The sequence below is a fragment of the Aspergillus chevalieri genome, chromosome 2 (assembly GCF_016861735.1).
Source record: "Aspergillus chevalieri M1 DNA, chromosome 2, nearly complete sequence".
Taxonomy (NCBI): Eukaryota; Fungi; Ascomycota; class Eurotiomycetes; order Eurotiales; family Aspergillaceae; genus Aspergillus; species Aspergillus chevalieri.
The window spans coordinates 1,490,842-1,514,970 of record NC_057363.1 but is presented as its reverse complement, the minus strand read 5'-3'; the positions used below and the strand labels follow the sequence as shown (position 1 = coordinate 1,514,970).

The 24,129-nt window shown below is 49.5% G+C and overlaps 9 protein-coding genes across 9 annotated transcripts; 4 read left to right on the top strand and 5 right to left on the bottom strand.

Moving 5' to 3' along the window:
* Window positions 1-334: 334 nt before the first annotated feature.
* Window positions 335-1,104, top strand: ACHE_20519A (uncharacterized protein; the record flags this gene model as incomplete). Its single annotated transcript, XM_043284831.1, has 3 exons — window positions 335-448; window positions 519-673; window positions 783-1,104. The coding sequence occupies 3 exons, from the start codon at window positions 335-337 to the stop codon at window positions 1,102-1,104; spliced, it is 591 nt and encodes a 196-aa protein (XP_043133583.1).
* A 227-nt stretch (window positions 1,105-1,331) lies between these two features.
* On the top strand, window positions 1,332-1,718 carry ACHE_20518A (uncharacterized protein; the record flags this gene model as incomplete). The annotated part of the gene is made up of 1 exon (XM_043284829.1): window positions 1,332-1,718. One exon carries the CDS (start codon window positions 1,332-1,334, stop codon window positions 1,716-1,718), a length of 387 nt encoding a protein of 128 aa, XP_043133582.1.
* A 651-nt stretch (window positions 1,719-2,369) lies between these two features.
* Window positions 2,370-2,859, bottom strand: ACHE_20517S (Spo12 family protein; the record flags this gene model as incomplete). The annotated part of the gene is made up of 3 exons (XM_043284828.1): window positions 2,370-2,466; window positions 2,527-2,616; window positions 2,711-2,859. 3 exons carry the CDS (start codon window positions 2,857-2,859, stop codon window positions 2,370-2,372), a joined length of 336 nt encoding a protein of 111 aa, XP_043133581.1.
* A 522-nt stretch (window positions 2,860-3,381) lies between these two features.
* Window positions 3,382-5,913, bottom strand: ACHE_20516S (Sad1/UNC domain protein; the record flags this gene model as incomplete). Its single annotated transcript, XM_043284827.1, has 1 exon — window positions 3,382-5,913. One exon carries the CDS (start codon window positions 5,911-5,913, stop codon window positions 3,382-3,384), a length of 2,532 nt encoding a protein of 843 aa, XP_043133580.1.
* A 1,211-nt stretch (window positions 5,914-7,124) lies between these two features.
* Window positions 7,125-9,083, bottom strand: ACHE_20515S (putative serine/threonine protein kinase; the record flags this gene model as incomplete). Its single annotated transcript, XM_043284826.1, has 1 exon — window positions 7,125-9,083. One exon carries the CDS (start codon window positions 9,081-9,083, stop codon window positions 7,125-7,127), a length of 1,959 nt encoding a protein of 652 aa, XP_043133579.1.
* A 4,121-nt stretch (window positions 9,084-13,204) lies between these two features.
* Window positions 13,205-15,633, top strand: ACHE_20514A (putative C6 finger domain protein; the record flags this gene model as incomplete). The annotated part of the gene is made up of 7 exons (XM_043284825.1): window positions 13,205-13,369; window positions 13,414-13,526; window positions 13,576-14,424; window positions 14,484-14,570; window positions 14,621-14,919; window positions 14,974-15,397; window positions 15,456-15,633. The coding sequence occupies 7 exons, from the start codon at window positions 13,205-13,207 to the stop codon at window positions 15,631-15,633; spliced, it is 2,115 nt and encodes a 704-aa protein (XP_043133578.1).
* Window positions 15,634-15,807: 174 nt separating this feature from the next.
* Window positions 15,808-18,811, bottom strand: ACHE_20513S (vacuolar protein sorting protein DigA; the record flags this gene model as incomplete). Its single annotated transcript, XM_043284824.1, has 3 exons — window positions 15,808-15,889; window positions 15,949-18,538; window positions 18,598-18,811. 3 exons carry the CDS (start codon window positions 18,809-18,811, stop codon window positions 15,808-15,810), a joined length of 2,886 nt encoding a protein of 961 aa, XP_043133577.1.
* Window positions 18,812-19,632: 821 nt separating this feature from the next.
* Window positions 19,633-19,845, top strand: ACHE_20512A (uncharacterized protein; the record flags this gene model as incomplete). Its single annotated transcript, XM_043284823.1, has 1 exon — window positions 19,633-19,845. The coding sequence occupies one exon, from the start codon at window positions 19,633-19,635 to the stop codon at window positions 19,843-19,845; it is 213 nt and encodes a 70-aa protein (XP_043133576.1).
* A 1,052-nt stretch (window positions 19,846-20,897) lies between these two features.
* Window positions 20,898-23,500, bottom strand: ACHE_20511S (ubiquitin C-terminal hydrolase family protein; the record flags this gene model as incomplete). Its single annotated transcript, XM_043284822.1, has 5 exons — window positions 20,898-22,087; window positions 22,141-22,792; window positions 22,851-23,225; window positions 23,283-23,372; window positions 23,429-23,500. The coding sequence occupies 5 exons, from the start codon at window positions 23,498-23,500 to the stop codon at window positions 20,898-20,900; spliced, it is 2,379 nt and encodes a 792-aa protein (XP_043133575.1).
* Between the last annotated feature and the right edge of the window lie 629 nt (window positions 23,501-24,129).

The window sequence follows — 24,129 nt, the reverse complement described above, 5'->3', positions numbered from 1 at the left end:
GTTGTTCGTATTTATTGCCCCTCCTACCAGTTGTCATCGACAACATGGGTGTCCCTAAGCTCATCTTCGGCGCCGCCTCCTTTGGCATGAACTTTGTCAATCCTGAAGATGCCCAGGAAGTTCTCGATTATCTTAAAGAGAACAACATCATCCACCTCGACACTGCCGGCAGATATCCTCCCACTTTTGCCTGGGCGCTCGGAGGAACTGCTCGGCGAGACCAAAGCTGCCTCTCAGGGCTTCACTATCGACACTAAGATCCTCACATTGTCTCCGGATCACGGCGAGTTGGAAAGGTCTGCAATTGAAGTCCATCAACACCAGTTTGCAGCGCATGGGTGTCGAGCAGGTCAACACTCTCCAAATCCACTTTCCAGACCCAGAGACCCCGTTGAAGGAACAGGCGGAGACTTTCGATAGTTTGCACAAGGCTGGAAAGTTCAAAAATGTTCTATATATCCCTGAGCAGACTACTTGAACACAGCTAATATTTTCTAGCTCGGTGTCTCCAACTTCAGCCAGAGTTGTTACAGGAATTTATCGACATCTGCGAGGCCAATGGCTATATCAAGCCCACTGTCTACCAGGGCGACTACAGCGCCGTCAATCAGGGAATGGAAAAGAAGCTCCTCCTAATCCTGAAGAAATACGGTATTGCCTACAACGCATTCCGGTGTGTTGTCCTTCAACTCAACCATGCTGAGCAAATACTAATACGATACACACCAGAGTTCTAACCTCTGGCTTTCTGTCCAGCAAACTCACAAATGACAACGCCGAAGGCACACGCTTCGACGGCGATGGTCCCATGAACAAATTCATGCAGAGCCTTTACAACCAGGATCACTGCATGATGCGGTCAAGCAGTTGGATAAAACAACACGCGCTCTTGGAACTACAACTATCGATGCTGCACTGCGGTGGGCGTACTACCATTCTTTACTGGAAGAGAGTGATGGAATCATCCTCGGGGCCAGTTCTGTCAAGCAAATCAAGTCGAATATCGAGAGCGTCAGCCGGGGTCCTTTGCCGCAAGAGTGCCTCGGTACATTCGAGCGCATTTGGGAGATACTGTGGGGCCCGGTGAAAGGAGACTTTCTATAAGGTAGCAGAGTACATTGGACTTAGGTGAATAGTGTTGGGTCCCATTTCTACTGCTATACGACACGGCCTGGGTAGCAATGATATCCAACGCCCTTTTTGAGCGACTGTGCAACGACCCCAATGGCGAGCCTCTCTTCGCCGACGTCGATGGCAATGGCGAAACTGCAACTCAATCCAATGAGGATCTATGAGAATCACGTTTCGCTCAATGGCGATATATGCCTGACATGGACTACGCGGACCAATTCCTGCGTCAGTTCATCACCTACGTCCTAACCCATCCTGCTGTCGTCCGCTCTCCTCCGTCTGTCCAGCGCACTCTGCGCCGCGAGCTCAAGGTCTTCATCCTCGCACACCTCACCCACGCCGAAGATTACGCCCGGTTTCACTCTGAGAGTCTTACGGTAGATCGCACGACGGAATTTGCGACGCCGCGCTCCTCCTACTGCTCTGGGGTACGGTCCACGTCGGCCGACCACACCAGCTGCCCGTATTCCTCCCACTTCCTCAGCTGCTTGATCGCCAATCCTGGTGAGCCTGCATTCAAGGAAGCCCGCCAGAGGTATCTGGCAGAGGACATGTGCAGGCATTTGGCTACCATGTGCCGACAGTAAAATGACTATGGTAACATTGTTCGGGATCGAGCAGAGAAAAACCTTAACAGCGTCAACTTTCCCGAGTTTTGTGAGGATGCGGAGAAGGCGGGGACGGGTCCGAAGACAGTTGCACAGGTTGAAAAGAAACCCAAGGACAATATGATGTAGGTTGCTGAATATGAACGGGAATGCTGCATGGCAGCGCTCGACCGACTCGAGAACGAGACAGGACTGGATACGCAGACGAAGGAAAGACTCAGAATGTTTGTCGATGAGGTCGATTCATATAGACAGATCTATGTGGCGCGGGATATTGCCAGTCGGATGAGATAGACTAAATGCTTTGTTTGAACAAATTGTGAAAATCACTTACTAGCACCAGAATCAAAGATATCGAATACATTCATTCCTATTAAACAATAAAGCATTCAAGCATTCCCAGTACAATTCCTTAACTCGAAAACCCAACCAGAACCCCAATGCAAACCGAACCGAACCGAACCCATAACAAGTGATACAAACAACAGAATAAGAGACAACCGGAACTACCGGAAGGAGGGCCAGTAATCAACAATCCAAACAAAAACAAGAATCGAGAAAGAAAAAGAAGCAACTGAATCAAATGCGAACCAGCGCAAAGGTCCCTCCTACCCAGTCTCTCCGAGACAGCTACTGTCCCTCCCCGGTATCCCCAGCCTGTTGTTGTTGCGATGACTCAAAATTCTTCTTTCCGAGTTTTGCAAAAAGGGATTGCGGTTTTCCGACGCTGTTGGCACCCGTTAGTATCTTGACAGTCCCTTGGAAGGTAGAAAGGAGGGGGACATACTTCTTAAATCGCTTCCCCTTAAGATCGCTCAGTTTTTTCGAACAAGGACTCATAATGTCATCCGAAGGCGAGACGTAGCTTCCTTGGCCCCTGTTCTCGTTAGTACTGCATTACCCTCCAACGTGTTGTTTAACACAATCGCGATTCAAAGACTAGCGCACGATGTGGACACAGGCAGTCTTACTTGTCACCCTCAATCTTCCCCTGCAAGACCTGACGGTGATATTCCAGCGAGTTGAGGTTGGCGGGCGCGCTCTTCAGATCATCGATCTTCTCGTGGCTCACTGTTGTGTGGGTGTTGGTGCGGTCTGCGAGAGGTTGTTGGGCGTCCATTTTTTTTATTTAATTTGTCTTTGTGAAGTTCTTTCTTGTAATTTGTCTGTGATAAATATGAGGAAGTTTTGTTTTCTGAAGTGTAATGCTTTGTAGCTTAAAGAGGAATGGCCAGGTGGTGGAGGTCGAGAGGTGACGGCAGAAAAGGAAAGAGAAAAAAATATGCGGCGATTGTCGTCCCGGCAACCGCCATGATATCAGCCATTCTATAGACTACCAGTGCTCAAGTATCAATACAAAGAGGAATGAGGCAAATAATATTGGAACAAAGAAATAACTCATATGGTATCATATAAACAGCCGTAATACACACAACTCAATACTGTACATCGTTTAAATATCACGAAGCAAGTATCACTGCAGCCATTCAATGAAAGGGTATGTAGATGTCATTATATAAGATAGATAGAGGATAGATCTGCCAGACTCAGTCGGGATACCCCTCTATAACCCAATTATGCCGAAGACCAGCCCGGCATAAGCCTAGCCTGGTAAGTTCAGAACACCAAACACAAGGGGGTGTCATGTCGGCGAAGTAGGCGATGCGGGTGATTCCACAGTCTCATAATCAGCATGTCCATCATTAACACATCCGTTCAGAACAGGTGGGCTGCTCCGCGACCGCACATGCGATTCCACCGGTGACATAGCCAACGTATCAGCATCCCCATCACCACCACCATCGTCACGTCGCTCCTCCCTTTCCTCGTCCGACGTCGGGGAAGTTGGAGTAGGCGGAGAATACGCAATCGTCGGACTGGAAAGTCCGCCATTCTCTGAGTCTTCTGAGATGTTTCTCCGGTGGTGGCTGTGACTGTGGTTATGGCGATACGACGAGGCCGGTCGCGTCGAACTCGGACTCATCGTCGGGGATCCAAACGTCGGGGATGAGGACCGCATGCTGTACGATCGTGAGACCATGTTTTGCACACTGGGGAAGTCGATGTAGCTTCCCACGACACCCCGGGGCGAGAAAAGGATGAGGCCAAAGCAGACGAGAACCATGATGCTCTGGACCACTGCAACCCGCTTCTGAAAGACAAGCTCATCTGCTAGGACGCCTAGCTGGCCGCTCATTGCGTACAGTTCTTGATGGTGGTGGATACGCTGGTGTTCAAACTCCAGCAACACCGTCTTCCATATTTGGTCGTATTGTTCCCGGAACTGCTTCAGCTCATCCAGGACAGTCCGATTCAAATTCTCCAGGAAAGTAGATGTCTTCGCGAGTTGCCGTTTCTCGACTTTATTGAACGCATCGCGCAGGATCCGCGACTGCTCTTCGATGTACAGAAGCGACAGGGTCGAGTTTGACTCTAGCATCTGGAGCCGCTTGTTGACCGATTTGAAAAATGATTCTTGGGTTGTCGGATTGGGAGATGGTGGTTGTGTAGTTGATGTTGTCGTGGTTGTCGGACGGATCACCTCTGGCGACGAACTACCGGTATCTTCTTTCTGAGGATCGGTCTCTGTCGCGTTTTGCTGAGTCGTCTCAGAAACCATAGTAAGCGTCGTCGATGTGCTATTCACCGACCCAGATGATTTCTGTACATCCACCATAGCTTCCTTTGATGCTGAATCAGTTCCAGAGGTAGTAGCCGTATCCTCAACACTGGAAACAGATGTAGCGTCATTAATACCCGGCGTCGTAGAATCATCCGTCTGGGTCAACTCTTCAAAGCCAGCTACGTCAGCCGACGTCGCATGGACGCCACACATATCAGTCATGCCAAATGGCCCTTTTAGTAGAAGAGTCTCGATTTCCTTTCCGCGATTGAACCACGCTTCCGCTGATGCTGTACTATCCAATTCGGTCGACGTGGCCGGGAAATCGTGTGCATGATTCACACGCCCCTCTACCATAGCAGGAGCCTCCAAAGTCTCGTCCATTTCATCTTCCACTCGTCCAACATCACCATCATGCTTGTACTCTTCCAACATGGTGGTGCCGTGTACACGGATAAGACTGAGAGGGCAGTAGAACTCATGGCCATAATGGGTCAAGAACTCAATCTTCAGGTACCGAGCCCAGATCAGCGGGTTCTCCACAGCAAATGCTTGCACCTCTCGCGTATTACGAGCTTCGTACACTCCCAATTCCTTCCACTGATCGAGTTTGGCCGGATACCTATCCGATACGCTAACCCGGAAAGTGTGGAAAATGGAGCTGAAGAACTCATAGTTGGCGAGAACGACCGTGTCAACAAGGATATCATCGCACAACTCGAGAATGAGGAATTTGTTCTCAGCCCGGCACTCATTCAGCATGTAGCTGTCTTTGTTCTCGATCAGAACCGACGACGACCCCATACCTTCTCGGTTTGTCTTAAGTACAGTCGCCGCACAGTCAAACGAGGCATAATTGAACCGCTCCTTGCAAGTCGTGCCGGCGTCCTTCCGTCGCGACATACCCGTCCGCGGAACACTGTGTGCCAAAGCATGTTCTTCCTCAATATGCCTGTCTCTATCGGCCACACCACCCAAGCCCGATCCAGGCTGCACCGCCGTACCCAAAGGCGTAGGTTTCGCAGTCGCCGCAGTAGCCTCCTGTGTCGTTCCAAAGCCTCCAAAATCCAATTCAATCTCCGTATCTTCACCTAGCGAATCCAGCGCATTGTTTATCCCCGTCGGCCTCCCACGGAACTCTTTACCAGCCGCGCCAGATCGCCGACTTCCTCCCACATTCTCAACTGACTGCCCAACCTTGGCCAGATTTTGCTTCTTCCAGTCCTCGAATGATAGGAAATTTGCATTATCAAGTGGCGATTCGGTATCAAGGTCTTCATGGCCGGCTTGTTCATCAACGCCACCAGGACTTGGTGAATCTGTTGCCGTAGACGCAACCGTTGTCGTCGTCGTTGATGTTACTGAATCCCCAGTTTCTCGCTCCGTCCATCGATCCTCAACACAGATCGGCCACTGAACAGTAGCTAGCTGCACATCCGTTTCACCTCGCGCCGGACATATCGATTTCGAGAGTCCCTCATCACCAACGACATTCCTGACACCGATCGACAAAGCACATATTGTCCAATAAACCCATCCCGGCGCCAACATCCTTCCTTCCAGTCTTTCCAGTCTTGCCAGAGGGCCCGGGCTCCCCTCTATCTTTTATCAAACTTTCTGATATCGTCGTGCGGGGATTCGTATCTCGTCTCGTTCTCGTCTCGATTTTGCACGTTATAGATAAGCGATTAATGCGTTACCTGAGAGGAATAGGCGTTCGGAAAACACAGGGCATTCTTTCGCTGATTTGCTCAGATAATATACATTTCCGGTAAATTAGAACAATAAGGAAATGCAGCGTAATACAAGTTCAGGAGGGCGCTAGACCTGCATATGCGGCGCCTTGCGGCCGCAGGTCTCTCGTGATAAGCGTTTCAGGGATAATGATAGAGGAATAATGGCAATGCGGGGTGTGAAACGAGAATAGAAAGATTGTGATACTCGACTGAATTCAACCAAGACAAAGAGATAACCCTGCAGAGAGAAAAGAAAACGACAAGACTACATTCCCAAACGAAACGGTCTGGACACGCCATCTCGTGACCGCCTGGACTGACCGCCTGTAGATAGTGGCAGTATTCATCTACGGATAAAAAAGCACTGATAAGATTCTCACGAAGTACACAAGTACTCTGTACAAAAGAGACAGATGGCTCTTGACCTTATTTTTGGTTATTTATTGGGTCGCACCAATTGCAGGTGGACGTCTTTGCTAACTACAGTACAGGATCCCAGTTCTTCCTGGCAGAATTGAATGATTGTAGATATTTCTGCTCTATACTAAGGCTCCTCTCACCGATGCCCAGTGTCACCAGTACAAACCCATCCATGTTGTCCAAAACAAACGTTCCCTCCCAAAGTTAAACCAATGGCCATTGGACTTTTCTCAACGCTTCCTGCTTGCTCGACGATAATCGTACAAAACGAAGAAAGCGGGAAGATTAAAATAGAATATCAGGAGCGTCGCGCAGAGACAATCCATGAACCGACCGATAGATAGCACGCAAAGTTGGGACCGTTGCACCCAACCTGGAAAAGGAAAACAACCGTATATAAACTGAACTTGCTTTTTTTCCCTTTTCTTCAAAAATAGGAAAAACAAAAAAAATTAAAAAAAAAAAAAAAAAGAGAGAAAAACAACTGGTGTATCTTCTTCCGTTTAGGTTTCGCTCCTTAGGTAAATCGATCGAATGGAACAACAATGTAAGGTTGACTTGAAACACGTGGTAGACAGCAATGAAGAGGAGAGGTGGGGAGGAAAGTTATAGGTGGAGCTCGTGCCAGCCACCTACCAGGTCGAGATCTTCATCGACACTGCCGTCGTATCCGCTGGGCGGCCGCGGCTTGGAGGTGTCTGGAGCATCACGGCGCCAGTCCTTTTGCAAGAATGGGCGGCGACGTTCGTGGCAGGTGGTGTTTGCTTTCCGTGTCCACGATTTGTAGTCAAACCCTGAGGAGCCGAGACCCCAATCTCTTCTCCAACTGGTGCAGTTGCTCGTCGATTTCTTCTGACCGAACGATTCCTCCCGAGCCTTGGCGCCCCGACGTTTGTCGCCTAGGGCTGCCCATTTGTCGAGAAGCGACTTCTTGGGGGGAGACGTTGCGGTCTCCTTCAAAGGGGTAGACTCGCGGCGAATGTTGACCGGCTCCACAGTCACCACACCAAATTTGGTGCAGTCTCCCAAGGGGGCGGCGGCGCCCTTGTTGTCGTCTTGGGAAGAATGAATAGTCTCAGAGGAAGCGGATTCTTGCAAATCGGTTTGGATGTCCACGCCACTGTCCACGTCACGGCTCTCATGGCTCCAGCTTCGTGGGTTGTGCTCCTGTTGTTGCTGGAAAACCATCCAATCCTCGTTCTCTGATTCCTCTTCTTCTTCCTCATCCCACAGATCGCACCAGCTCTTCGAGATTTGGTCATTCTTGTTGCGCCCAAACACCATGGAGAGTGTTGGAAGTCGCTTGTTGGCATGGCTGGGCAATGAGCCAGTGATCGGGACCGGGTCGGAAGGCGGTGGGTAGTGTTGAGTGGTGTTCGGTTTGTGGAGAGTAGTCGACTTGTACGATTCTCCCAAGGTGGAATCCAGTACGGACTCCACGGAGGGGGTTCCCTGATGAAGCGAATACCAAGAGGTGCCAGCCGTCTCGGAAGCAGGGAAGAGATCTTCGGTATAGCTGTCGTTGTCGGGAATGGCAGACAGCTGTCTGACGGGTTGAGGGGGGCTCGCCTGCAACGCTTTGGCCCAAGGGAAGGAATCTCCCTGGTTGACGTGTGGGCTCTGAATAGAGGGCGTGCGTAGCGGCTCGCGGTTGGCGCTGGCGGGCACCACCTCGCGGTCGTCGGTGCAGAATTCGTCAAGGGGCTCATCGTCTGTGGTAAACGAGAGAGTGCGCAAGATGCCTTCACGGATAGCAGACAGCGAACGCTTTTCAGGGTCGAGCGCTAAAGAATGTCCCAGGATCTCAAAAGTGTCTTGAGACATGTTGGGGAAGATGTCGAAAAGCGACTGTCGGTCCCGAACATAGTCGGCGTACAAGACATCGAGCTCAGCGGGCATGGCGAAGGGGTTGCGTGCAAACAGAACATTGAGCAAGCAAATACCCACTGCCCAAAGGTCGGCTTGAGCGGGAGAGTACCCGGTGGTCCCTGGGTCGTATTGTTCGGGGGCCATGTAACGGTCACTGCCCACACATGCCTCATGGCACCAAGAGTTGCGAGTAGCCAAGCCCAGATCACCAAGTTTCATTGAACCGTCCTGCGTCAAGAAAATGTTCTCTGGCTTGATATCGCGATGGTACATGCCGTTGGCATGGAGGAACTCGACGGCACTAACCAATTGCAGCATGAAGTCACGCACATGCTCGGTCTCTAAGGGACCCCGGTTGAGCCGGATAGCCTCGTACAGATCACCGTTGGCGCAGTACTCCAAGACCAAGTAAACATGGGTGTCAGTCTCGAAGGAGTGAATGAGGTTAACCAGGTTGGGGTGATGCGGGAGACGTCGATGGCACTCCAACTCTTCGAAGCGATCATCGACAGACAAAGGCCCCATGGTATCTGTGGAGGATGCTTTGGCAATGCACTTGATGGCAACTTCCTGGCCGGTTTGGTTGTCGTTTGCAACAATTACCATGCCAAAGGAGCCATGGTTCAATGGTGCCACGGTTCGGAAGCGACCATCCAGGACCTGCCCAGCGACGAATTTGTTCTTCATAGATGCCATGATCGACAGTGACGATGATCACACAGAAAAGTAAGCCGAAGAGAAAGGAGACGAATCTGTCCGGTAAATAGGGAGAAGAGATGCGTATGTAGGGGGGCGGGGTCTGTTGGATGATGCAGGCCCTGATGTAGAATGAAAAAGCAAAGAAATTTGTAATCGCTCAAGTAAAAAAGGGCTGATGAAGAGGAAATAAATGGCAGAATCAAAGTAGTCAAAACGAGCAACCAGGCTGATGATGTGATTAGAAGTGAAGAGTCAGGTCTACAATTCCCAAAGACCTTGATAGAAAAACACCGAGAAAACCAAGAGAAGAGAAGAGTAATGATATCAAGTGGAGAAAAGAGGATAACAACGAACTCCGGACCGTTCAAACAGTGGTTGATATAAATACCGGAAAGTAGTGAGACAAAAGAAACGGACGAAGGGCGTCTGGAGACTGAGATTCGACGAGACCCGAATGGGTGAAGGATGCAAGTAGGCAGAGTAAAAAAAGTGGTAATGACTGTTATAAGTTCATCTGTAGGATGGTTGGTTTCTTTTTTTGTTTTTTGTGAACTGAATTGGCGAACTGGCCAAAAGAGGTTGGAAACGATCAAGGAAATATCAACGAAAGGATTGACTCGATGTCTGAATGGAGTTGTTGTTATTGTTGAGAAGCGAAGATGCACAAGTCGAAAGTAAAGAAGATGAAAGAAGTCGAGATGAGAAAACGCTGCGTGATATCGTAACTTTAATGCGGAATATAAACAGAAAAAGACAAAAGTAGAAAAGAAGGCCTTCGTAACACCTGGCCGAAGGACCGAAGAGTCGTCCGTGACTCAGAGTCGAGGGACCGAGATGGAGGGGGGATTCGAGTCGAGGACTATAAGGTCATAGAGATCTGCGGATTGAACGACGAGAGGGCGAACGGCCGTCGAATGAAAGGATGCAGCAGGGTATATACAGGTACGTGGACACTAGACAAGACCGGAGCGTGTACAGAAGTAGACACCCGGGGTTGTCAAAGTTGAAGTCCGGTCCAGAACGGCACCTGATAACAACGTATGACCGGGTTGGAAATCCCAGAACCAAATCGAATCACTCGAATAATTGAGCAATTGTAGCCTTATGAGTAAACCTTGCACGATAAGGACAACTATCGACGTGGGATGAGTCACGGGGGTTCTCGGAAGGTGAACACTCGGGAGAGGCGGAGACCAGAGAGCCGAAGAGCGAAAGCGTGCACGGTTGTCGTTGTTTATCGAACAGATGGGAAGAAATCGGGTCTGTCACTGAATAGCACACTCACTCTGGCGAACTATAGGAGATCGAAGCGTTGGTGGGGAGGGAGGGAGGTAGGAAGATGCGCGAAGTGAGGAGAGTGAGGAGAGGGAAGTAGAAGGGAGGCGACTGGAACCGAGGCGAAACAGGGAGGCGAGCGGAAGGAGCAATGGGAAGAATAGGAATAAAGAGGAAAGAGAAGGAGAAAGAGAAGAAAGAGAGAGGAAAGGATATAAAGAGACGAGATCGAAGGAAACTTGAGGAATATGAAGAAGGAAAAAAGAGAGGGGAGGAATAATGCATCGACAGGAGTTAAGTCAGTCAGGCAAGACAAGGCAGATAGCGCAATGATATGATGATATGCTTGATGGTACTGTCACGTATGGTATTGAGGAGGAACAAAAAAGAGCAGGCACAAGGCCGCGTGTATGTAAAAATGGTAATGTATTGTCATGGGGTCCAGCAGGCGCAGGGAAACCGGGGGAAGACGGCGGGCGTTGGGCGAACCAGCGAGAATCAAGAACGCCTAGACTAGTCCATAACGGGTATAGCCGGGATGGAATGGGACCGAGGGAGGGTGGATAGCCAATTATATGAGAGAAACAGCAACTGTGACGATACTTACAGTACATACATACATACATACATACAGTCTAGCCATTTCCGGAGAGATCCACCCCCCTGAATTATTGATTCTTAACACTTGTCAATGGGAGTCACACGGTTCAGAGCACGCCACGAGGCCTCCCGGATAGGAAGTACTAGAAGATGCCAGATTGTTGAATCTTACGTAGCTGTACTGGTCTAGGTCTGTTTGACTAATATGTGTTATTGAATCCAAGTACTTCGTACAGTACAAAGTAGTACTGTAGTAGTATACAAGTACATCCCATGCACTGCTCTATCTGCACTCTTGCTGCATCGAGGACAGGTACCGATACTTCTCCAAATTGATCGCCTTGCGATTCGGGTGGCGGAGGGCTGCTGACCAATCAGAGGGGCTAAGGTAGGCACACTATTCTCGGGCTGCATGACGCCAGCAGCGGTGGAGATTCCCTATCAGTCGGAGTGCATTATGGGAGTGCATCATGGAGGGTGCTTTACTACTACGTAGATACTGAGTCTACTCTGTACAAGTATACCTTATTGATCCCGTGATACCGTAGTCAAGCGGTGAACAGTGCATCAGACAACACACTCTCGGATCATTCCCTGTTCCCTATCAAACTACAGAATACTGGACTTTACAATCATCACCCCGCACGATCTTCGTCGCAATTTCTAGTTAACTGACCTTCATCTTTCCCAATCCGGATGCAAAACTTTACGTTCCCCGGATTCAGTCACTGTATCGTCAGGAAACTGTCTACTACTCTGAGAACATACTGCATATATACTGATTTAATTATTGACGACACATTATTATTTACTCTGAGGTATCACTGACGAGACTGAAGACGAAAATCGCGCAGCAAACTTCTCCGCATCAGACTGCATACTGCTACATGCATCTGCAATAGTGGTTGGTAGGACTCATGGTACTCAGTACACAGTACAGTGCAGGGCTCAGATAGCAATATGTAGCGATACACTGATAATCAATGCACAGCAACATCATTCTGGCTGTCATGCCACATTCCTTCTGACCTCATGGTGTCTGACAGCCAAACACCAGCCATCTAAGGAGTACTTATTCTTTGTACACTCACAGCTACAGGGGTGGTGAAGAATAATCCCAGTCGCTCGGTTATTAAATGACTTCAACCCCTGTTTGATCTCCGCATCCGTCCATTGGTCTCAATATCCAAAATGCAGTACCCATGTCGAGTCCAGACTTTGCCGGCGAAACGCTGAGATGTTGCCAATCCGCATACCCAGCGGTTCCATGGAGTATTGCAATGGGGTACACGACCAAGGACGAATGAGACTCTTCAGGCTGCCAACTGGATACGTGCGTTTCAGGATAACACGCAATCCCGGTCATTTTATCATTCTCCATGACGATCCGGATATTCAACATGCCAATACCCCGGATACGGCATTTCGCTTTCGCTGTCGAATGCAGTTGTTTATCTGATGGAAACGATTGGCATCTGACACATGCTCATTTACCATTTTTGTCTGGTCAATCCTTTAACAGACATGCTGGTGAATTGATGGCGTCTATCATGGCCCACTCAATGTATTTGCACTCTACTTGGTACTTCAGTCAGGGTTAGAGATATTTTCTTTCATTTACTCCATACTAACACATCGATACTTGCCTCTTTAATATAGAATAGCATACATATACATTCTATTCAATAGTCAAGACAACTGCCAATGACGACTGACGTGCCAACGGCATCTAGCATGCCCATCTCGGATATCTACATAAAATAAGATAAACATGGGGTCTTGCTTCTGCATTCAGAATGCAATGCTTACATAGTATGTTTGAATGGGAATTTCTTCGAGTGCAGACCGGCATATTGATCCTGCATGATCCCAGTCCGCTGCTCCATCTACTTTTTATCTCCTACTACGGAGTACTAGGTACACTATCAACAATCACCACATACACACACACACACAGAGAGAGAGAGAGAGAACAGTTGAAATACTTGCTTATACCGTTTATATCAGCTCACTCTGATCAACCTGAGTGCAATCACATACTACTCTATAGCTCCAATTCAAACATAGTCTGTATATAGTTAGTCTCAGAGATTATGGCCGCCTCTGATTGGCTGCCCGCTGAGTCATAGCGGAATACCTTTTAACTTATCGCCAACTTCAATCACCAAAACCATACTAAACTAGTCGCAATGATCAAGCAATACTCCATTCATAATTCACCATCCTAAAAGCAACCATGCACAATGAGCAAGCGTCCCTACGAGGAGAGCTCGCGCCCAGCGCAGCACACCGATTACACTTATCAGCACCACGATGGCTTGCCGCTGCCCATCCACGACCTTCTCGCGCCCCAGGAGGACAGTTCGTCAGGACCGTCCAAGAGGCCTAGGAACTTTATCGCCTCTGTAGTATGTCTCCGATCACATCACTATGCTCAGTGCTAACAAATCAGGCATGCGAGAATTGCCGCCTCAAAAAAACGAGATGCGACGAATCGCGTCCGAGATGCGGATTATGCAAATCTTTGGGCTTGGATTGCGTCTACAATGAGCGCAAGACTTCCAAGTATGTCCCTTATGCAACAATTTACTGGGGGGTTTGCTAACCCGCCAAGACGGGATCAATCCCTCAGCTTGATAATGAGCACTTTGCATCGACTTGAGACGAAGCTCGAGCATCTTCCGTCAACTGTCTGTAATGACTTGCAGCCGGTGCTTCGGGGTCAGGTTCAGGCCCTCCGAGGAACCAAAGAGACCAAGTCAGCAGCTCATGGCCGCAGCAAGAGTAACAGTAGCAACGGCAACAAGCAAGCCTTCTCCCAGTGTCTCACGCCGGACATGGGTCCACCAGATGACTTTGAGTTCGACGAGCATCCGACAACGGACTCGAATGGGCACGTGTCTATTTCCTTCAGTCAACATGGTGTGATTCTCTGGCCCGGGGCTCGAGAGATCTTGCCCGAAAGACTTCTCGAAGCTCATGAACAGCTGGGGAAGAATTACGTGATTGATCTCGAAATGAAACGACCGTCATTACCCATGTACATCTGTCCATTTCCTCCGCAGGCTGCCGATAACTGGCTGGAGACACTTCCGTTGTCAACGGTCAAGGGTCTTGCAGATGCGTTCTTCGCCACGTTTAACCCGTTTACCCCAATAATGGACAAGAATTTCTTTTTTGCGTTCACCCTTGGTACAGCCATCGAAAGCAGCTTTGGCTATACAATGGAGAGCTGCCTGCTTCTCAACGTTCTGGCTTTGGGGTGCCTGGCCGTTCAGACTCATCAAGAGGGAAATTATCCTTTGCCAGGTACACGAAGTGGTGGATTCGAACCACCAGATTGGATGGGTGTAATTGATGAAGAGCCACCTGGTCTACGGTTCTTTAATGAAGCACGTCGACGGATTGGCTTTTTGATGTGTGACAACGACATCCAGAGTTGTCAATTTTACCTGTTATCTTCGTACGTTACCTGCCAACTTTATTACAAAACCTTACAAGGCCAGGTGCTGACCCCAGCAGAGTGTACTACAGCCAAATCCTCCGTCCAATGGATGCGTGGGCCATGATCCATCGTGCCGCGACATGCTGTCTCTCCATGCTCACCAAGTAAGCGATCGTCTGACACAACGCATAAGCTAATAACTAATAATCTTTAGCCACGACGTCAGCTTTGACGAATGGGAAGGTGACATGAAATCCCGCGTCTACTGGAACTGTCTCATGAACGAGACCATCCTCGTCCAAGAGCTACACCTCCCTCCAAGCGGTCTTGCACGACTTGAAGAGTTCGTGCCAATCCCGAAATTCATACCGTTCCAAACGGCGGGATTTGTATCGGCAAGTTTGTTCAGTCCGACGGGGGAGATTGACGATGCATTCTTCCAATACCATTTCCTCGCCCAGGTTGCGCATCGCATTATCCTGACTCGCATCCGGCACTCGTTATACTTTTACTGTACGCCCCCTCTTTACCCCGACTTTGCTCGGGTGCAGATCTAACCGAACCCAGCCGACTCAGGAACCTTCCCCCTCCCCGCCGTTAATGCGGAACTCCTCCACCAACTCGAACAATGGCGCATCAACCTCCCTCCAGCCCTCCAATTCTCCAATGAGGCCCTCTCCACCCCTGCCCCAGCACCAACATCTCCAGCACAGCCAGCAACATCAACATCGATAGACCCTCTCACGGACCCACCGCCCTCCCCCGCAATAGCCGTGACAGATGCTATGCTCCGCGGGCGCTACAAAATCGCCAAATTTCACATCGGCAGGCCATACCTGTACAAAGCCCTCCGTATCCCTGCGTCCTTGACAGAACACGACCTCGAGCAGGTGCGCACGGGGCTGCAGAATGCGATGGATTGGCCTGTCATGGGTGGGGTTTTCAGGGAGATGAAGAGTTGTATTCCGATTAAGTTTGCTTTTTGCTCGCAGTATGTCCTCTCCCTTACTCTCTCATTTATTGAGACTAGAAAGCTAATGATGATATAGATTCTTCGGCCAAATCCTGCTATTCTATTGTATCTCGCACTCCTCATCACAAAGTCTACGGGACACATTACCCGACGGCTGGGAACGATGGAACAGCGAGATGTGGCGATTCCTCGAGGACTGCGCGCAGTTTAGCCCGGCTGTTGCGCAGGATTTGGAGTTGTTAAGGCTTCTGTAGCCGTTTCTAACTTCATGATAAAGTAGATATATGGGACGTGTAATGATAACATGACGGTTATATTCAGCAGATGGTATCAATAATTTCAATAATCATGTAATAACTGCAAAGAACAAGAACTATACCCATCATATCACGTTGTTTCATACCAGACTCATACCATACCACAATTCACTACAGAACCCACTCATCCGCCTCTGACTCAACAATAAACGGCTTGTCGATCTGCTTGATAGCATGATCACCACATAGGATACTAAGTAAATGTTAGTCACGTCTGAGCTTTAACCCAAAGGGGAAAGAAAAGCAACCTACCAAGCTTCCGCAACAATCCCATCCAACTCCCTAACAATTTCCTCCCTTTTTGTCCCAGAAACCATAGCCAACTGGGCCTGCAGATCACGAATGTACTTCTTCTTCCCACCAGCCCCTTCAAGGACCTCTTTGCCCAAACAGTCACTATGGAACGCATGCTGGCACGGGAACACAAAGAACTGCCGACTAAGCACAGGTAATGAACAGATCCAGCATTTCTCGCCGGGCTCAACGATCGCATAGCGGGTGTCCAGGGCGGCGATTTCGGAGCGGATTTGTCGCGCTGTGTGTGCGGAGTTGTCCATTTCCTGGCGGAGAGCGTCGATGTGGCGGGAGTAGTCTTCTAATGCGGTGCAGATTTCATCCTTGAAGTCGTCGATGACTACGAAGTCGGGGAAGAAGGGGATCAGGTCTTCGATGCGGAGGAGTTCGCAGCGGCGCAGAAACTCGATCGCGTCTTTGATGCTAGTTCCCGGTTGGCGGATCTTCTTCTCCGCGACGAGCAGCCACAGGCGTTTGCGGAGTTTGTTGTTGCCCTCTGGTCTGTCGGCGACGATGGCGGCGAGGTCTATGTCGTCATGTTTCAGGGCGAGTTCGACGGCTTGGAGGTATTGGCCCATTGCGCTGTAGATGTGGATGCATGACTGGACGCGCTGGTTTTGGATGCAGAGACGGAGGGCGAAATCTGCGTCATAGGGGGGTGGTGTGGAGGGTTGGGATTGAAGGTATGTGAGGAGACCGGCCTCTGAGGATGAGGTGCTTGATGCGTGGATTGATATTAGGGTGTTGTGCACCGCTGCTGAGGGCTTGGGGTAGTTGACGATAATGAAGTTGAGGTACCGGACTGCTTGGTTTTGGCTGAGCGGTGCGCTGACGGTTTTGTTATAGTTTAGCAACGCTGGTATCAGTTTCTCTGGATCGAGGTTTGTCTGGCGCATTAGGATGTCCACCAGCCCCGTCGCGGTGTGCGTCATGAGAACACTGCTGTGCTTGTAGAACACATCGGGATCGCTCTGCCTCTGTAGCACGTTGAGCGCATCATTCCATTTCTCGCGTTGGATCCAATACGAAAGAACATAGTTGTGGTCATTAACTGCCGCCGCAAAGAAAAGCAGCTCTTCTTCTCGGCCATGGCTGCTGATAATATCGTAGACCGTCTTCTGGTCCATATCCACCTTGTACTTGCTCACAAAGTCCTGGAACTCTGTTCGCACACTGTTCAACTGTTCACGGATCTCTTCCGCGCTGGCTCCCTCCGCCAGCTCGGCTCTGGTGGCGACATTATCGTCTAAGGAATTCAACTTAGACATAAACACCTCGACCAGCCAGCTGGTGACCATGATCCTCTGCATCAACGAAGATCGCTTATAAGTCGACAATTGAGAAAGCAAGTACTTTCGCAAGGCATCATGCTCTCCGCGGTTGATCAGTGTCAAGCAAACCTCTTCAAATCCCTTGCTACTCTTGCCCCATTCTTTGGCGGCCTCCAAGTAACGGCCCTTGCTGGCCAGATAGTCACCGGATGCAGTCGCAACGGTATCCTTCTGAGCGCTTCCACGGGCATATTTGAGTGCTTCATTAAACATCTGCCTCTGTAGAAATACCTTCCAAACATCTCTATCCTCGTCGTCCACGGCGATCTCGTAAATATCCCGGCCAGTGAATAGCCAGAACGTGTTCTGCATCGAGTCCGTCAACAACCCCAGGGCACTCTGCCCTGGTTCCAGTACTGATTGTTCATAGACAAGCTCTTCGTTCATCCGGTTAACAGCGACGATCTTTCCTTCGACGAGGGTCAAGATGTGCCATTGCGTCAACGTCATGGCAGTAATAGGATCTTGGATTAGCTTTCTGCCACCGCGTGCAGACTCAGAAGCTGGAAACTTGGTTCGCGGGAGCATCCGCGACTCTTCAAACGGCTGGTGCGCTTTCTCTTGTACATACGGGAGCTGACCATGATACACGCCCTGCGAGCTGAGCCAGGCAAATTCCTTCTCCGAAGAACCGTCTGCATGGTGCGCATCAGATCCACCAGGCGATACAGCCAAAACAGACGGTGCAGAGTTCGATGGCTTTTGGATCTCATGAACAACAGGTGCTTCCCGCTGGAAGAAGTCCGCATATATCGAACCCCCACCTTCTCGTCCTTGTCGCCCTGCCCGTCCTAAGAAGTGCATCAATTTGCCATGCGTTGCGACCAGAACTCGTTTCTGGTCAGGCTTCGACGGTACATTATCCGCCCATACCCCCGTTACTGCTGGCGCCTCGGGTAATTTGTAAACTGGGGTGACGTATTTCTCCTCGCGGCGATAGAACTCGGTCGACGGCTCGATGTAGGCCTCGTAGACACTTCCATCGGTAGTACCTAACAGTATCTCCCTTGTCGATGCGGTCGGTATTGAAGGATTCCAAGCGATGCTCTCGATCGAAACGCCTTTGAACCGCGTAAGTGGCTTGGGTTGCCTCGATTGCGTATGAAGATAATAGTTCTCGCCCAGGGTAGTGGTAATAATCAAGTGCGACGCAGACGGGTCAAGGAACATGCGACGAATAAGCCCTATTTCCGACGACTTTTTGGGGAGATCGATATCTATTGAAACCCATTATCAGTAAACGTAGCAGCAGCTTGCCAACCAGAATCCAACCCACCATCAATATCCTCCGGCGTATCCAAATCGATTCTCAAAATCCTCCCCGTCGATAAAGCCAGAATCAACACATTGTTGGCAACCTGCGCAGCGACAAAGTCGGCGGCAATTGGGAACTGGAGCTGCACACGTTGGACATCGAACATGGGGAGCGAATCGGCGGTTTCGGCGAGGTTGCTGGGAGCAACATACCCGCTGGATGCGTCCAGCGCCATGATGCGCCAATGATTCAGGGAACTATGTGTAGATCATAGCTGGGGGAAACAGAGATGATGGCCAGCACGAGTGGAGGGGCCGTACAAGTAGAGCGCTGTCGGATATCGAGAGTTATCGTCATGAGCTGCGAGTGAGGCGGAGATGACTTGTGCCTTATCGGCGAGGCATAATAAATAGACACCTTAGGTGTCAATTGTCATTATTCGGTCCGGGCTTAGGGCTACATTATGACATGTTTGGTACAAATTTCTGATTGCCCGTTGTTGTGAGTCACAATAGGATTTCTCAGGACTGACTCAATATGCCTGTTCGTTGTCATGGGGTGAACCAGGTAGCCTCGATGTGGCTGCCTATACTTCGTATAAATAAGTCTATGGATGTTTATTCCAGTCCCAGAACCAACTCAGGACCATATTAGAAGTACTTCAGAACCGAACACTGCTAAAACAAATGCCCATTACACTAACTACAGCTAACCTACGCCGCCCAAAAATAGGCAAGGCGCAAGTGTATCACCAGCGGCGAGCTTCTCCAGCGGACATATCCTAAGGAGATACAACAGAGCAAATATATCATTCAGAGCTCCTTTACTGATCAGTTGCTGCAAAACAACCAGATCAGCGCAACTAGGAACGGCTTCGTTGAATTCATTTACCACGCATATAGCCACCATCACCGCCTTACACTACGGCCAGAAGAAGCCTGGTTTTAAATCCTGTCACAACTTGCCTTCTTCATCAATGCACATGCTGAGAAACTGCGGTCTCTTTTCGTCAAACATCTGGGACAAAGGGAAATGAAGGTTTTCAGTAATCTAACCATGGAGCAGGGTGTGGACCTTGGCGAGTTGGCAGTTGACATAACAAGTTTGATCGAGGAGCACCTCGCCGATTCTGAGCTCCGGACATGGATCATGCTTGCGTTCAGCACTACCACAGACACGGACCGGGTCGTCGCTGCCACTCTCATGATGGGGACTTTCAGAAGTACTTCTCATATAAGATGGTGCTCAAATGCGGGATCCCAACAGTGACATTGCTCGGCAACCGCGAAGACTGGGCACAGCTGGTAACCAAGCTGGACAAGATTCCTCGCCTTGAAAAAGAGCCTGCGAATTTACTCAGATTCTGCGATCAGTACTAGAGTGCTTCGTGGCCTCCTTTGACCGCCCAGTTGACCCTGCAGTTATAGGCTTCTGACGCAAATGCGCCCACAAGTCAGGCGGGAGCGGTACCCAGTATCTCTCCGGCTGGATCACTGCTTTCTGTTTCTGGGGCGAAAAAGGGCATCCACTATTTGTGATAGACCTGTTAGCCCTAGTCCTCTAGGTATGAGAGAATTCGGCGGCTACCAGGAGAATTCTGAGCTCGATAAGGTCTTTTCTCACCGCATTGATATGGAGGATCTCCCATGCGGATATACCTCAGTTCCCGTGACACTTGACAATAACGGCACTATCTATAAAGCCCAGATGATTGCTGACCTAGCGGGCATTCAAGCTACTTCCAGCGGACGACTTCTGGATCAAACAAAGCTTTCCTATGATAGAAATGGCCGACGCGTCTCTGTGGCCACAATTCAGGAGCCTGGGTTGGATTCAATTCAGCCGGTATCAGGCTGGTAAGAGGAGGAGCCATGAAAAAAGGAGAAGAAGGTAGTTGAAGATGAACTAAAGGCCTCGGAATCTGCAGAGCCCAGTCTGGACAAGTGGGACAAGCTGGAAAGAAAATACGCGCTGCGCAGAAGACTCGAAGAGTTGAAATGAGCACTAGCTTGGTGTTCTGATTGCTTTTCCTTAGCTTAGGTTAATAAATGGGCAATAGTATATAAAAGTAGTAAAAGTAGAAAAGTCACTACATAGTATACCCAGGATCATGGTGCTGATGTATGCTTATATTAGTGACAAACCCTCCTATCTATGTCAATACTCTATGCTGTGTAGAAAGAAACGCCAATTACCCGAAACTGTCCATAAGCCTTAGGCGTGATTCATGGGTATCATATCAATCCGACTTCCAATGCCGGAAGCACGCAAGTACAGTAGTAGTCATACCAATTAGACAAGGGCGCTGATTACCCTCGTCATCACATAATAACACATTCCCTCTCTAACCGTCTTCCTGTCTTCTCTTTAGTTTTATCCTTGGCCTTTCCTCTCCATTTATCACGATCCTTGTTCCGCCCCCGGGCGTTCTTATCCTTATCTTTTTCTTTGCTTTCATTGCTGGATGGAGTGAATTTCTCGCTGTTTGAACCAACCAGTTCATTGTCTACCGCGTATTCATCGCCATCACCTTCCGTAGACTGGTCATCACTGCCGATTTTGTCCCGGCTTAGTCGTCCGGTAAACCGCGAGAAGGTTGCACTGATTCGATTCTCGCTGTTTTGGCTGCCGGCGCGGCTGCCAGGGTTACTTTTCACCCTAGAACCGCGTCTGGAGAATGAAAAGGGATTCGAACTCGTTGCGTCATCGTCTTTGTCCTTCGGTGCGATCCTTGGTGACGTAGAAGAGGTGGTGTGTACATGGAGACCCCCAGACTGAGTTGAAGGGTCAGTATTGGAGAGTATGGAGCCCTGTGGCGCTCCGTGTTGATCGACTACTTCAGTCTCCGTGACTATTGGAGCAGTGATCTCGAAACTGGGCCGTCCAGTCGTACACTCCTCAGCGTTAGACGACCCCATAGATAAGCCGTTTAGTCTTCGAGCGATACCAGCGGCATCCGATTCCAGGGTATCATCTGAAGACTCGGAGGAAGCCTTGTGTTGTAGGTTGGCCTTCGCGGCATCTTCATCAATAGGGAGGATCTGGTAGAACAGTAGATACGGCGACTCGTTTTTCAAGGCCTGTTTTATATCGACTAGAGTCACCCGCTCTGCAGCCAAGTCATCAAAGCGCATCCAATATCGTGAATCATCCGAAACTGTCTGCTCAGTACCATTACCATTGGAAACGGCTGGGACAGCCCCTGCACTGGTCCCTCGCACGATTGCTATATAATGACCTGAGTCGACGGAGTTCCCACGATGACAGACCAGAGACTGTAAAGCCAACTTAAAATTGCCGTATATGGGAGCATCGTCATCCATATTGTCATCTTGAATGAAATGGGGTAAGCCGATCTCAGTTGGTATATCAACGAATGTGTTGCGTCTAACCGCTCTCCCATTGGAAAGCATTGAGTAACGCTTCAAGCACATTCCCAGAATAGGTCTCTTCACAGAGATATGTTCCGCTACCTGAGCGTCGGTCTTCGGTGAATTATCCGTGTACCACGCTGCAAATGAGTCAGCATATTCCCCGAAGCATAAGAGCTCAGCAGAGACGCACGTATCAAGCTGAAGAACTGCCAGGCTGGCATCATGACCTCTTTCCTGTAAGAACCTTTTCGAGCATGATTGCGACCACTGCCGCTTTCACTTTTTCCCTCATCACTCTTTCCTTCATCACTTGAATCAGGAACGAAACGTTCTTGTACAATACTATCCCGTCGATCCAAAGTAGACGAAGTCGTGGCGGACTCATCGATAGACTCCGTCACTGACGTTAAAGGAGTCATATCTTCCAGCCGGGGAGAAGACCCCCGGATGGGTGACGACCCAGTAGAGCCGACTTCGATAGCTTCAACGTGTGCCGTGAAGCCTTTTGACATCGAATCTACCGACCTTGTCGTGTTTCGTCGCTCTAAATGTCTTTTTACCTCAATCTTATTGTTGAAGTAGGACTCCAAGCAGTCCTCCAACGTGACTGTTTTCCCGTCTGTTGGCTCTGGTATCGCAACCTCTAATAGCCTCTCGTTGATGAACTTGTGATCGCCACTAGCATCTTCCTTTCCGGTGTGATAGATGTCCATCTTCAAGGTAAGAAGCGGTAGCTCTAGTTTCTCCGTGATGAATGTAAATGCCTCTGACGCATCCTGTTGACGAAGAGTGGAGGCATCCCTCCAACCGCACTCGGCAAGTGCATCTTGCAGATATTTTGTCTGTTGATGGTCGGGTCAGTAACCCCCGCTTTCATCACCAGGATGATATGAAACATACCATGTCTTTCGTGATAAGCTTTCCAGAACGTAGCATATTCACCCAAAATCTTAGCAAGACTGCGAGTTTCCGGCGGGGTTCATCTTCAAAGGATTTGTGCAGAATGGGCTCGAAACAGTCGAGACGGGCGAACATTGCGAATAGTAGCGCATCTAGGTAACAGGTAACACCCTGTCGGTTTTCCGCTCCAAGAAGCTTTGTGCTGGGCGTATATCCCCTGATTATCCCTTCGATAGAGTCCTCCAGTAGAAGAAGTAAATCAAACGCTTTATCAACATCCCCTTGCGCATGAGCTGATTGCAACGCATAACCAATATGCTCTTCCTTCAAATCGGTGATTCCAAGTTGTGTGATGCGACGTTCGAGTTGCTTTATCTGTTCACGCTTTATGAGTCACTGCGAATCACGGCAGCTACAAAGCCTGTCTCTTACCTTCCTCTGATTTTGGTTGTCGCCATTTTCCGAAGCAGATTGCGAGGAGAAGAAACCGCGGAATAGAGGCCGGGTGAGGATATTCGAAGTCTATTCAGAAAAAGGTCAGTCAAATCTCAAGTCAAGACAACTAGCTGGACCCATACTTCTTCCTTAAGATGCTTGCTGTATCTGCTATGTCGCTCACGTCTTGGGAGCAACTTCTGAAAGCTGCTCATCTTTGACAGCTCGATTTGTGAAGACGGACCGTTTTAAAACAGGACCGGAGATGTCCTCAATGCGAATCGAGAAACGGGGCCAGGATAAGCATAGGGATCTATGCTGGATTATCGATGACTGCGGGATTCAATTTAGATCCCGAGATCGCGCATGGAGATATTGAAGCGAAACTGTTCTCGCCAAGTCATCAATGATCATATCAGGTGCCGGGCTCTTCTGACGACGTCGGAGCTGCCAATCCATCCGGAAACCGCCTTCGCCACCATGGGACGTCGAAACGAGAATAAGCAAAGGTGACCTGAGAAGAGAATTATGACAGCGATCTATGAAATGCGAGCCTGAATCAGGCGAGTATATCAGCTGATCGACGCCGGGTGAAGATCATAGCTCGGACGTAACTCAAGATAGTGTTCTGTAGTGGTGGTAGAGGCGCTGTTGGCGGAGATGAAGCTGATCACATGTGGAGCTGCGGAGGTGTTGGTGCCTGAATATGAGTGCCCGCTATTCCAGGCAGACAGGTGTTGCACGTGATGCACTCCCGAAATCAACGCTTCTCCTCCGCCCCGGCAAATAATTTTGGAAAAAGGCCTTCGTCCGGTTCAGCAGCGACAACGTCAATTGCAGACCA